Source organism: Papilio machaon, chromosome 3 (genome assembly GCF_912999745.1).
Source record: "Papilio machaon chromosome 3, ilPapMach1.1, whole genome shotgun sequence".
Classification (NCBI taxonomy): domain Eukaryota; kingdom Metazoa; phylum Arthropoda; class Insecta; order Lepidoptera; family Papilionidae; genus Papilio; species Papilio machaon.
Window position 1 is genome coordinate 3,286,619 of NC_059988.1, and position 11,863 is coordinate 3,298,481.

The following is an 11,863-nucleotide window of genomic DNA, read 5'->3' on the forward strand; positions in this document are numbered from 1 at the left end:
TTACCATATATTTTATATTTCTTTAAGTACTTTCTTTTTTCTTTAATAACTTTCTTCAGAGCAGGGCTAAACCATGGTGGGTTATGGGAAGTATTTACAAATTTATGAGGAACATGTTTTTCACGTAAACTATATAATATGTCATAGAATTGTTCAGTAGCCCTATCAACTGAGTTAAGATGAATCATTTCGTTCCAATCAACATCAGCCAAGGCTTCGTTTAAAGCATCGTAATTAGCCAAATGGTAAAGATATTTTTTCCTTACTTGGTTTGTTAAATAATTAATTTTCAAGAATTTGAAAGAAATGTTTAAAGATTTATGATGGGGATCTTCAGGCACTAGTGGATCAGTACAAGAGGTAATTTGTAGCGAATCGGAAGAAAAAACTAAATCCAATAAACGGTTATTAACATTGGAAATACTATTATATTGAGATAGGTTACTTTGTGATAGGGCATTGAAAAAAGTTAGTTGAGAATCACCTGCCACGCCATGAGGTAATAAGTACTCACCATTGTCACGCCACTCAACGTTGCTAAGGTTAAAGTCACCCATAATGACGTATTTGTCTAGAGGACAAGACATAGTTATGTCAATGAGGGTTTCTGAAAAGTTATTTAATTGGGTACAAAAAGAGTTACCCAAGTTTTGAGCACAGAGGTAAATAACACAGAAGTGAATTTTTTGTGAGTGATTTCTACTAGATTTTATAGTAACTGTTACCCATAGGTCTTCGGCAGTTGAACGCCAGACTAATTGTTCGTTCGAGATTAATTCACGACGCACTGCAATTATAACTCCGCCACCACGGCCCTGGCCCGTGTCGGCGTACGGCCTGTCCCTGCGATACACAACATATCTGTCGTCAAACAATTCAGCGTCACTGATGCCATCTAATAGCCATGTCTCAGTGAGTGCAATGATATCGTAGTCATTAAGTAATAGATTTCTCTTAAAGATAGTTGTTTTAGTACGTAAGCCTCGAGTATTTTGATAATATATACTAGTAGGGAGTGGCACGGCGTCGAGTGGTGGAAGGATAACGTATTATATAACAATATTTGGTGCCGAGGAAGTATGAAATCCGTGACATATTTCGGTTCAGGTATAACATTAATAGAAAATTAAAATGTAAAGGTCTAGTAATATTGAAGATTTTCCGGTGAGAACAAATAAACCTATTAAGTAAGTTAAAAAAAGGTGTTGCATAAATTACAAGTAATATCGAAGTAGTTATGGTCGAATAAATATGAGTAATCAGCTTTATAGTTAAAACAGAGGGTAGCAACAATGTTAGTAAATAAGTTAGGCACGTATTGATGGAATATTTGCAGAGCGGACAGAGACGTATCATTAGTAAATACACAAATAATAAGTAAAAAGAAACATAAAAACATTTGAAAAGGATACTTATGCGTAAAGAAATAAGCAATTGTTTTGAATGCGAGCACAGCGTAAACATCGTAAGCGTCAAAAAAATGACCCATTCAATAGTGAGCAATAAACACATTAGTGAACAAAAGGGCGCAGTGGTGTCCAACTCGTGAGCCGCCTTTACAATTAAAAAATTATAACTTTTAATTGATATGTTAAATTGAGGGAAAATAAGCAATATAGTTATTTTAACTTTTTGAGGTCCGATTCTGTTTTTATATATTGTATAGGCGAGGTTGGTGACTTTCTTGCCATTATCTTGCAGTGCTTCACCCATACAAATTGAAAATTTCTTTCTTTTGCTAAGACCTTAGTTTTGTTTAAAAGTTGCTTATTATACATCGATAAGTGGTCATTTATAAATACATGTCCTTCTTCGGGAAAATTCAGCGACTTCAGTCTTAGGTCCTTAAACCTTCGGGACGCAGCAATAAAATCTTCCTTGATATAGCGATTGTTGAATGATATTATAATAGATTTTACGTCAGATTTCTGGGAGGGCACCCTTGAAATAAAGTTTATTTCTTCTTTTTTTACTGGAAATTCGATAACGGAGGCTATTTTTAAGGCTATGTCATATAGATTCTCATTTCTCTTAAGAGGAATTCCTTTTACTTCCACATTGTTTGCTCTTGCCCATTGCTCCTTTTCACGTACATCGGCTTGTAAGCGACTTAGTTCTTCTTGCAACGATTTATTAGTGTCTTCAATATGGCTGACTTTGAAATCCAGATCTTTTAGGTTACCTGAGAATTGGGTTATATAATCGTGAGCGGTATTGAGAGAAGTCTGCATATTTCCTATCTCCGATTTAATGATTTTGACATCTTCCAATAAGGTTGACAAAGGAGTTAATTTGATATTGATATCTTTAAGTTCTTGAATCATTTTATCCAGTGGTACAGATTGCACTCCCGGAGACACTGAGCTTGTTTTACAGTCCTGACAACGCCACGTACCTTTTCTTTCTCCGAGTCGTCTGAATCCAGCTTCTGAGATCCCAGCACATCGATAATCAAATGATCTAAGACAGTTAGTGCAGTGTGGACCATCGTTAAATTCTGAATTGCAGAGTGGACATGTGAACATTTTGTTGTTTTAGTTACGGGCCGCAGCTAAGCACACCTGACAAGATTTAGATTTTAAAATATTTCACACAAAAGTCGTGTATTCACTTCGCGATCACGAACTCAACTGTTTTATATAATAAATGGATGATCGATTAACTTATCAACGTTCCCGTGGGAGCAGCCGTTTAGATACTTCTATAAAAGTGTGTAGCGAACGCTATAGCACTTTAAAAGAATGAATAATTAGCTGTCCCCCTCACCTCCGTCCGCGGGGGATTAAAAAAACCTAATTAGATTTTTAAACAAAAGCCCATGTGTTCTTCCAGAAAATGTTCTACATTTATGCCAAATTTCAGCGAGATCCCGGTAGTCGTTCTGAAGCTGCCTAATAACAAACATCCAGCCATTCATCCTTCTATCTCAACATTCGCATTTATAATATTAGTAAGATGATTTCTTATAAAATAAAAAATGTTACTACTGATACTGGCACGTATTACGTAATACTCCTAAAACGTAATTTACTGCAATCATGCACATTTAATTATAGTAGTGGTCGCCCAATTGTCGAAATTCGATCATGTTTCATACTGAGTTTTAATTTTTTTATTTTGATAACTCCGTCAAATTTCACGTTTATCTGTTCGCTTAATATAATGCGCGATACTTCACATAACATAATATTTTATATTCATACTAGCTTTTACCCGCGACTCTGTCCGCGCGGAATAAAACATAGAAAAAAATATCCTATGTCCGTTTCCTGGTTCTAAGCTACCTGCCCACCAATTTTCAGTCAAATCGATTCAGCCGTTCTTGAGTTATAAATAGTGTAACTAACACGACATTCTTTTATATATACAGATACTAGCTTTTACCCGCGACTCCGTCCGCGCGGAATAAAAAAAAAAAGAAAACGGGGTAAAAATTATCCTATGTCCTATTCCTGGTTCTAAGCTACCTGCCCACCAATTTTCAGTCAAATCGATTCAGCCGTTCTTGAGTTATAAATGGCGTAACTAACACAACTTTCTTTTATATATGTAGATATAGATTCAATTTACGATTGGCGAAAAGAGAAATGTAATCATTCGTACTTAAGCAGTTCATTGCGATTTTGCCACGGCGTTGCAAAATGTGAGCAGATTAGCATAGTGATTTAAAAGTACATTAAAGAGTTTAGCAGTAAAGCGACCCAGCAATTATTTAAGATCTAACTAGCTCCCACAATCGCTGATTTATCCGGCTATTAATATAAGATTTTCAAACGAACAAACTATGAGTTGTAAATAATGTTTTTTTCTTATTTTTATTTATCTATGGTTCATATTAGACATATATAGACTATGATATATATTGTCAAATTGTTTCTATTATAAGAAATTCCCAATCGATGCTTGGAAAACATTTTAAATATCAGTTATGAAATATCCCTTAAGCCAATCAAGCCTACCCTACTCTACCCTATCAAAATTAAAAATTACCCTTTTATGAATTAAAAAAAGGCCGTCGAATTCACTTTGATCAAAAGTATTCGACCCTTAAACTCATTAATGAAGAAAAAGTTGGCGAACTTCGAATCTTTTCAAGATAAGATAATTATACTTTGGAAGGAGAAAGGGCGTTATTTTAAGGGCGAAACTTGGCTTTTACATTTTATTTTAATCAACAAATTGATGAAATGAAATGAAACAAATAATTGTTTTTAATCTGTGAATTTATCTGAAATCTGCCTATCTTAAAACGTAAAAGTTGTTGACGTCATGTGCAGGACTATCTTATGCGGTCTTTAAGTTGAAGTGACTACGAGAGTGAGATATAACAAACGAATAGAACACAAAATCATAAAGTGATGTTAATGGGCTGATGCTCTATCTGATTAAAGCGCAAAATCATTGTCTCATTAATTGAAAATTTTCATTAAAGCTTTACGTTTGGCAATTAATTGTCCAACGAGATTATCTTGTCAACTCCTACCCTAGAGGCACAAACAATAAGCCTATGTAAATAAGCATTTTAGCCAGTAATCGTAAATTTATAGTTGGACTTATTGAATTAATATTTCAATACGTTTGACAATAACAATAAATAAACTATTTTTTTAAGCTTTTGTTAGCGCATCAAGTTTCTAACTTTTGATTTAGGAAATCTTTCAAACGGCTCTAAAATGTTGTTTTTCTTTCTGCTTAATTATCGACTTGATGATTTTTTTTTTGTTAATTTTTCTTTTGCCTCCGTTTCGATGTCCGTATTTTTCATACAATCTGATACCACTTTATGACTCTATGTTGCAGAGTATGGTATATTAAAAAAAAAGGTAAATTTAAAATTTCCCGCCTAGAGGAAATGATATGCTAATACAGAGAGCTTTTTAGCAGCAGTTAGCTTTTAATGAGCTTATTTCCTTGCGCAGTATAAATTAGTACCTCGGCCGTGCGGTGTGGTGTGGCGGCGCCCTAATTATTGTAAATGATATTTTACGTGGAGATACCGCTTTTATACTGTATCTTAATTTCGTTTTTATTATGTTAGACATTTTTGTTACAACAGATTACATATTTTCTAGCAAATAGACACACGTGTGTTGATTTAACCATACATAGTCATCCAGTAGCAGCGCAATATATAGGGGCGCCTGCGGTAAAGATTTCCTCCGACAGCAAAAAAAGAACACGCCATAAAAATCTCGCCAAGGGCGCCCAATACTAAAGAAGGTCCTGTAGTTATCTTCTTTGTAGAAAAAGCGATAATAATTTGTTAAAAGTGTTTTAGCAATGTTAATGATCAACTTAATTAAAACATTCCAATCTGATAGGGAACTATGTCGAATATCATATTAAAACGTAATGCGTTGTATTGGCAATCTGATATAATACACCGGATGTAAACGCATGTTTGACGCGACTCGTGGACCGCTGGTGGTAGTGTGCGCACTATTCAATTACATGTTATCACGTTATTTTAGCATAACAAACAGGTTGAATTGTTATTGAAGAATAAATTTTATTTGCATTATATTGAAAAATAAATGCATATAATATGCGGGATGTATGCGCAGGAATTTCACGATTTCCAGTCATATTTCTATGACTAAGTTTATAGATATGTCTCGTCTCCGTCCATTTATAAATATTTCAAATATTCGAAAGTGTGGTGAAAGAAACAATTCACCGTACCTTTACAAAAAGAAAATATACTTATACAAAGCTAAAAATATCTTTGGACATGTTATTTATAAGACGGAGTTGTGGTCAGTTTTAAAACAGTATTAAAATAATTTATGAAAATTCTATTTATATGAGAAAGTTAAGGTTACGGTATGATGAAGTGCAGCGTTTTAAAATTGAATCTAATTATAATAAGCAAGTTTCCTTCCGCTGCATAAATTAGTTATTACAGCGGCCGGTCGGCGCGCGACCTGTGCACATTTTAAACGAGCTGCCGTGGCGCCCCCTCTCCTACTCTGCGATAAATTAAAATTTCGCTGAACTAGACATTATCAAAATTGACACAAACTAGCCTCTCTATAGATCTCTTATATTTTAGTAACTGTGAAACGTGATGTTGTTAATTGTTTTCTAAAGCAGACCGTTAGTATGGACCTTGACTGTTAGTAAGGCACCATGCTAGTAGACTCAGGGTCCATTCCGAATGGTGCGGAGATCAGATCAGATTTTTTATCGCAAATAAAAATGAGCTTTAAAGGATTATGACATGGTTTAATTTTACTTTGCCCGTCTCTTCTTAACAACATAAAGGGTTACAAAGAGGTGAAAATTAAACCTTGTTTCAATCACATAAAGCTTAATTTTTAGGATCTTAGGCGGAATACTAAAAGACAAAGAGTATTTTCACACAAAATTATTTTTAAATTAGGTACGGAATTATTCTGTTATTAATACAAGAAAAATTCAAAGCTTTTTGCTATCAGGAATTCCGGTATTGGATCAAATTGCTTTTTTTCCAATTTTCCGCCCTTGCCGTGAAATAATTGGTATAATCCATCTTTCTTAATTTACTACGTTTGATGTATTGTCAATAATTTTTGCCTTTGCTTTATTTATGTTTTGATGTTTATGACTGATGATAGGAATTTGATTACATCACCATTACCATAGGATTAGTCTGGTTAAATTTAATAATTGTAAAAGAAACTAAGTAACTGTGAAATTTTTATAAATATTTTAAATAAATCGTTATTTGATTAAGGAATTTATTTTTTAAAAACAACTTACCGCAGAAATGTAATTTTGTCACCATTAGTGTGAGTTTTTTTTTCACAATCTCCGGTCGACAGAAAATGGTAAGGAAATTAAGCGATCGTGCTTTTACCTCGTATTTGAAATGTAAGAAGATAATATATAAACGATGTTCTTAGTTATATATGTACTTTAAATACATTTATGAAAATCCTTTATTTTACTTAAATAAAGCTTGTGCAAATTTTCATAACTTAAAGAAAATTATTGCGTAACATTTTAATAGTGAAGCAAAATGTAGGATGATGAAATGTTCTAGAAAACGGTATTGCTTTTAAAAACGTTTTAGCGTTTTCCATGTCATTTGACGCGGTTAGATCGTCTTAGCTTTATGTACTCCGGCTGCATGCCGGAGTCCTAATTATATCCACATTCCCTTGCCACCCTTTTCTTAGAGGAATTAATGGAATGGGGAAGTTGATTTGGCGGAAGAGGGGACTCATAGAAAGGGGAAATATCCTATTTATGTGCATCCCTTTCTACGTTTATTAAAGGTAATCAACGCATCTGCAATTGAAGATGTTTATGGGCAGCGATCGCTTCACTATTTCGGCAAATTCAGGTGTTCGCACGCTCGTTTGCCACTTTATAATATATATAAAAAATACCTTCGTTTACTGCTCACTAACATTATAGTGTTTTAACATACTTGAAGGATATCATTTTATGGGTTAACATTTTTGTAATGGCCAGGAATCGAATATGTTTTAAAAAAAAAACGAATTTTAATGTTATTGCACAAACTTTATTTTTTAAAACTGGAGGCAGCCTCGTTATAAATTCAATTAAAGGCTATGCCTTTAACTATCAGCATGATCGGCGTAAGCGTTATCGAGTAGGTTGTGAAAGGGTTAAAAAGTTTCTAAAAATATCACGTGAAGAACAAACGACCCCATATATACATAAATAACCTGCTACACTCTATATAAGTCAATAGATTTAGTTAACTTTAAAATTAATTAATCAAATGGATTAATTAATTTTAATGAATGCCGAGTGTCTCATTCAGTGTCAGCTGTCGCGCGTACCGTTATTACGATCTGCAGTTTTGCATCATGGACACTTCAAATATGCGCTTATACTTTTAAATTATTAAAGTAGAATAAGTACGTTACAACTAAATGTAGAATGTTTTGTCGAAAATCGTGTTCTTACTGAAGACGCAACGTCGATAGAACAAAGTATTATTTTATATTTAAGTATAAAAACGATCATGAATACCTAAAAATTATAGTGATACCTAAACTGCAAAATTAATTAAATTATGCTCAAATATTTCTAAAAGGTGGTTGTACCGCAATAGATTATAATCGTAGCGTAGCACCTACGATATCTACACATTTAGGCTACGACGTAGTAAAGTGAAAAATAAAGAACTTTTATGTTTTATTAAGATTATAACATTATGTTTATGTTTACTTAAATTACTCGATATAGCGGTTCTTCACATTGCATCTTCGTTTATAAAGGCCATAACTCTAAAATAATTTAAGCGTCCTCTATTATATTAGATTGTTAGTCGTGCATGATTAGATGCCATTTGATCGGAACTGATCGCAGTCTATCTAATAACAGTTATAATCCATAATAATGGTATTGTAATTAAATAGAATCCAAATTAAATTATTATACTAGGGGCCTTTTTCACAATGACCTATAAGTATATTAAGTTTATAATTATTAAAGTCAAGTGCTGAATAACTAACAAAGAATTAAATTAACTATCATGTAAAAAAAATATTTGACGTTTCACAGCTTATTTGAAAATCGTGAAATGTCAACGAAAAAGGCCCTTATTCTGTGTCCGAAACTGTATTTGAAACCAATTTAGTGAAACATTATCTTAAAAAGATACGGATGTCGTATTAAACAATTTTTACTTAAGTTAAACTGCATGCATTTTTCAACAATTCTTGTTACTTAACGTTCGTCATCGAACATCGAATACGTTTTCTTAGAGTCAGCTTACCTACAGCCATTAGTGTTTAACATTTTACACCGTGCAGTGGATCGCGTGAGATTAAACTTTCGTATGGTGGTAAGCAATTTAAGTCATTTGTATGTATTCACTCGCACGCTAAAGCTTTACATGTCTCGGAACTTCATTTACCACTACTATGTTTTTTGAAATTTGTACGAGAGGTAACAAAAATGGATTAGGTTTCTCGATTACCACTCATCGGTTTTTTACGCAAATGGATTGAAGATCCCCATACTTTAGTTAAGTAAAAATGTATCGAGATTTATTATTGAGTTCGTATATAGTTCCTTTGTAATATTACTTTATTTATTTAATAATATAATTTTGAAGGAAACATACAACTGATGTTATGTAAGTGGTTTGTTAATTTAATCTATAGCGTTCTTGAAAGCCACTAAACTTGCTTCCAGAAATCTTAATTCCTTCACAAAGTTTAACTGTTGAAACTTTAAACTATGTTTATTGCGAAAATCCTTTGATAACGTAACCACTAATAATATAAAGTTTTTAATTAATCTGTATAAAATATACAAAATTATTAAAAATGTATACTTAATTCAGTATTCCAAAAGCATAATTCTTGCTTTCTGATTATCAGTTTCAATTTTACCAAATGAAAGCGTATTTATTTTTAAACACACTAGCGTAATACCATTGGCTATTAAGCAAAAAGGTTTTGAACATTCAATTTGATAATATGAATACTGTTTGGTTATCCATTAAATAATATAAAAGTTTTGTTGTATTACACAACGGCGATGGCGCGTTTATTTTTACGTTTTTTGCTTGGAGATTCAACATGAGCGCAAACAGATTCTTTAATGAAAACTAACCTCAAATATCCAGTGTCGTACCAGAATTAATGCTTATTGTAGCCTCTGTTGTTTGCGAATAAAATGAGAGGGACCACGAAAAGTCTATATATACAAGTTTATCTACACAGAAACCCACAGCTTTATTACAGAATTATTCGTTTTGAATTTTCCCAGTACTTACGTAGTGTTCGCTCTTAAAATGAAAATGCAATATTTAAAAAAAAAACATAGGATTTAAAGAGTTAGAAGCGGTCGGAACACGGATGTATTGTTTTTCAAAATGTAAAATGTATTTTAAAAGAAAAACGTCAAAGCTGTTCGTGACGTTGTCGTTTAAACTAAAAAATTCTTCTGTTTCTGTATGAATTCCTATTATAAATACTAAAGCTATTCAGTCTTTTAAATTATTTATTAAACTCGTTTGAATCTTTAATATACATACAACAAAAAAATTTGCGATCACTAACAAAATTTAATATATGTTTAAAATATATTTTTATTAAATCAAACATTTTATTTTACATATTTTAGTAAATAAACACTTTTTTTTAATTACAATAGGATTTCTATTTGATAAAGACACATCGTAAACTTTTTTTATGTGTTTACTATATTTCTTATTATCCATTTATTATATTAAAAATAAATATATTTATGTGTATTTTAACAGTGAAACGTCATAGTTATCTCAAATATTAGTTAATCTAATCCAATGCATTGCATTAATTAGATCCAATCGCTTAGCTTACACTTAAGGAAATTAACATTATCAATAATTGCCTCTAACTAACACGTCCCATTATATCAACAAAGCATAATACAGTCAAAAGGTAATCTAGTCTAATTCAATCAACAATCAACAGCATAATTATGTCTAGAAACTAACAGCTAATTGTTAAAAGACACTTGAAAAACATTGTCAGAAAAATGACACGTTAAATTGATGAGATTGATGAAGGTTGGAAACTTTCGTGATAGTTTAATAATTTGGATGACATAAATCAATACCCATTTGCCATTACAACGATACCCAATATTATAATTAGACTTCATCATAGAATGACTAGACTTCATTCCTAATTTGTATTCCACATTTATTTCATCGTTGTAAGGATTTTTCACGGAATGACATTTTTTTCTACAAGTGTGTGGTTATTGCCTGAATTGTTGCGAAAATATTATTTTGTTTCTTTGCAATAATAATAATTCTTGGAATTTTAAAACAAAATAATCAGTGTGCTTTCCGCGGACAATGGCTTTCTTTCAGTCCACTACGACAGCTTACTGCATCTGACATTTGAAAGCGTAGGATAATGTGACTGTGTAACTATTATTCAAATACGACTGCGATTCGTTTATAATACGTATACCTTTCATGTCATGACAATTTAGAAGTTATTTAGTCAATAGCAAAGCCAAATGTTTCATTCCCTTGGGCGCTTGTAGTATTTATTACGTGATGCAATTGGATACTTAAACTGGGTACTGACGTTGTGAGGTGTAATGTAACATTCGCATCGTTTTTTACTAGATGGTTTCCCCGTAACACTACGTACTGGCGGTATGAATGCTCGTATTGTAACATGTTACATTACACCTCGTAACGTCGATCTATCCAGATCTAACGGAAAAAATGTAAGACACCCAAACGTATTTAAATACGGTTTCTATTTAACAGATACTAATGAAATTAGAAGCCACGGTTTTTCCTTGTTGTTTTTTTTTTTGTAACCATGACAATAAAAAGAGCAAATAGTTTAATGCAGTTATAAATACGAGTAAAAATGTCTGTTGACAGTTTTTTCTATCTTTTCTAGCTTATTAAACTTAACAGGAAAGCTCAAGATACGATTTTTACTTGTACGAGCTAAGACTTAAATATTGTAGAGTCAAGTTAAACACTATCAGTTAACAGTCGTTTTTTTGTCGGTCTAGTAAGTTAGCATTTAATTTGGCACCTTTAAATCAACATTAGTCTTCTGCCCGATGTGACAATTCAAGTTCTTTACTTCCGTACAATGAACATTACTATTACGTCATTGGAGTCACGTCTCATATTTTTATACGAGTAGTATAAATGGTAAAACTTTAAAAACTACAATTTTAAAGGTAACATTTTTTACAGCAGGTAAAATTATAAAGCAATTTTCTGTGAAAGTTTTCTGAATTGAAATTCTCACTACGACACTGAAGGTGGTCGCAGTTTGTGCGGCGCCACGATGCGAAAGCCTCAACTTTATTTTATTATGCAAGTTTTACTTCGAAACTCAGAGTAGAAATAATGTAATTTTAATTTCAGGTA

The 11,863-nt window shown here is 32.4% G+C and overlaps 1 protein-coding gene across 1 annotated transcript; it reads right to left on the reverse strand.

The window, feature by feature from the left end:
• Nucleotides 1–1,085: 1,085 nt before the first annotated feature.
• LOC106713880 lies at nt 1,086–2,614 on the reverse strand. Its single transcript, XM_014506776.2, has 2 exons — nt 2,396–2,614; nt 1,086–2,182 (listed from the first exon to the last, which is right to left on the reverse strand). The coding sequence occupies exons 1-2, from the start codon at nt 2,523–2,525 to the stop codon at nt 1,620–1,622; spliced, it is 693 nt and encodes a 230-aa protein (XP_014362262.2). The 5' UTR covers nt 2,526–2,614; the 3' UTR covers nt 1,086–1,619.
• Between the last annotated feature and the right edge of the window lie 9,249 nt (nt 2,615–11,863).

Coding starts and splice junctions, on each gene's coding strand:
- LOC106713880 (XM_014506776.2), bottom strand. CDS start 2,525: ATGTTCACATGTCCACTCTGCAATTCAGAATTTAACGATGGTCCACAC. Junction 2,183..2,395: donor ACGACTCGGAGAAAGAAAAG/GTACGTGGCGTT, acceptor CCCAATTCTCAG/GTAACCTAAAAGATCTGGAT.